General features: G+C 49.6%; 1 protein-coding gene across 1 annotated transcript; it reads right to left on the bottom strand.

The window, feature by feature from the left end:
- Positions 1-881: 881 nt before the first annotated feature.
- Positions 882-1,401, bottom strand: LOC134206879 (uncharacterized). The gene is made up of 2 exons (XM_062682622.1): positions 1,274-1,401; positions 882-1,203 (listed from the first exon to the last, which is right to left on the bottom strand). Exons 1-2 carry the CDS (start codon positions 1,399-1,401, stop codon positions 882-884), a joined length of 450 nt encoding a protein of 149 aa, XP_062538606.1.
- Between the last annotated feature and the right edge of the window lie 689 nt (positions 1,402-2,090).

Raw genomic sequence — 2,090 nt, 5'->3', positions numbered from 1 at the left:
GTACCAGCTTGCCGACTAGAACATTCGGCTGCCGGAAGAAATGCTTGGATCGTTGCTGAAGTTGGTGGAGATAGTCCGTAGACCAGTGATTGGGTTCTACGTTGAATATCCTGCCAAAGCGAATGCCGATTACTGAGGATTTGGGACAGGCCGGGCTATGGATTGCAGAGCCGACCCGACAAGAATGTGCCCCAGAGTGAGGGCGACCATGTCCCTAGGATTCTCCGAGACTGCAGTCAACGGTCGCGAATTGAGGCAGCTTTTGATTTGGCAGAGAGCAGTACGCATGGCCTCGCTTGGCAGTGCATCGAGACCCACGACCCTCCGGAAGTGGTGCGTCATGGATTTGACCGCGGCCTCCCAAAGGCGTTTACGGGAATGAAGCTGAATTGAATAGCGGATTCAGCACAGCACGACGTCAGTTTCTGATGATGTTGAAGACGGTTGAGCTGTAAGCAGAGTTTTCGTAGCTGCCTTTGAAGTAGGTGGCGTTGTCACAGAACAAGGCTACTGGTTTGCCACGGCGCGGTTTCAACGCAGCTATGAATGCATCGGTGCTGTGTTCGCTGACTAACTCAAAATGCACGGCCTTGGTGATCATGCAGACGAAAACAGAGACGTATGCTGAACGTATGTAGTGGCTGAACAGAGTGCGATCGGGTACCTCGACTGAACGTGCGTCTGCTGCAAGCGTAGTTGGCTTTACTTCGAGGATTTCTAGAAGCATTTATTGAGATTCCGGAATTGGAAACATGCTTGGTCATTCCGAAACGTCAAACGATAGTCAAGGTGGGCCCTTCCACCAAAGGGCCACGTTGATGATCTCGCAAGGATCAATGCCTCGCGAAATGAGATCTGATGATTCCAGGTACCTCCTTCAGTCATTCGACTAGATTAGCCACAAACGTGCTGTAGTTTCCCAGTGAATTGTGCAACCAGTGTAGAGTGATGGTGGAGTCAGACCAAAAGTAAGCCTCAGGTGTCATGTTCAGCCAGCACACTACCTTTTGGTACAACTGGGACAGGAGTACTGCAGGGCTGAGCTCTAAGCGGGGAATCGACAGGGTTTGAATAGGAACTACTTGGGATTTTGCGGTAAGGAGACGGTAAGCGATGGCACCATCCATGCCAGTGCTACGAATGTAGATGCACGCTCCGTAAGCATGCTGAGACTCATCGCAGAATCCGTGCAATTGCATGCGCCTGAAGCTTTTAAAAGCGAGAGATTAGGAAATGTCCAAGAGCTGCAGAACCAAGTCTGTAACTTTCTCACTCGCCGTTGAGTGCGATGGGAAGCTGTTCGTCCCAATCTAAGTTCGCTTTCCACAGTTGTTGGACGAAAACTTCTGCCCGGATTATCACTGGACCAAGAATGGCCAATGGATAGAACAGCTTGGACATCTCGGAGACAACGATCCGCTTAGTAATTGGTAGATTCCTGGTTAACTCGAGAACTTTAAATCGGAACGTGTCTGACTCAGGATGCCACAGTAGTCCGAGCCTTGCTAACAGAGGCCTGAATGTCGCCCACTTCCACAAACGATCCTCGATGGGATATTCCCATCATCCTTCGAGTGTTCGTAGGATAGTTTCTAAATATGGTGTACTGGATGTACCGTACGTCACCGTAGTAAGCTCGTAGGGGCAAACGACGAAATCTGTCTCGCCTTTCCAAAATAGCTGTTAAAGATGTCGATCGTCTGGGTGTACCCAGATCTGCCGATGGAATGGAATACAACGTGTCCTGCACAGTCGTCCGACCATGAAGCAATCATTGAGCGAGATCCCTGTAGAAGACTTGCTGGACCCATCGGTGGTGGTGCTGCTTGTCTTGAGCACAGCGTGGTGAGGAAGATAGAACGAGTGGAAATTGGTGGTGTCTTGCAACGGATCTACGGAAATCACTCAACCATGAAGCCGACATACTGAGTTTGCAGATCGGGATTTTTGATTAACCGACGTTGCATCCAACGGAAACGACGGAGAGTTCCCGAATGGCGGGATAGCTTTTTTTTAATCTTTATTAACGTGATTTTTTCGTGTGGAGAAGTTCATCACTTAGGCGGGATAGCTTTCAACTTCCCAAAATC

This window comes from Armigeres subalbatus, chromosome 1 (genome assembly GCF_024139115.2).
Source record: "Armigeres subalbatus isolate Guangzhou_Male chromosome 1, GZ_Asu_2, whole genome shotgun sequence".
NCBI lineage: Eukaryota > Metazoa > Arthropoda > Insecta > Diptera > Culicidae > Armigeres > Armigeres subalbatus.
The sequence above is the reverse complement of the archived record's forward strand: the minus strand, read 5'-3'. Positions and strand labels throughout refer to the sequence as shown.

What these genes read in the sequence shown, in the direction of transcription:
- LOC134206879 (XM_062682622.1), bottom strand. Translation starts at nt 1,401, where the DNA reads ATGTCCAAGCTGTTCTATCCATTGGCCATTCTTGGTCCAGTGATAATC. An exon ending in CCCATCGCACTCAACGGCGA is followed by an intron (nt 1,204 to 1,273) that starts GTGAGAAAGTTA and finishes TAAAAGCTTCAG; the next exon opens with GCGCATGCAATTGCACGGAT.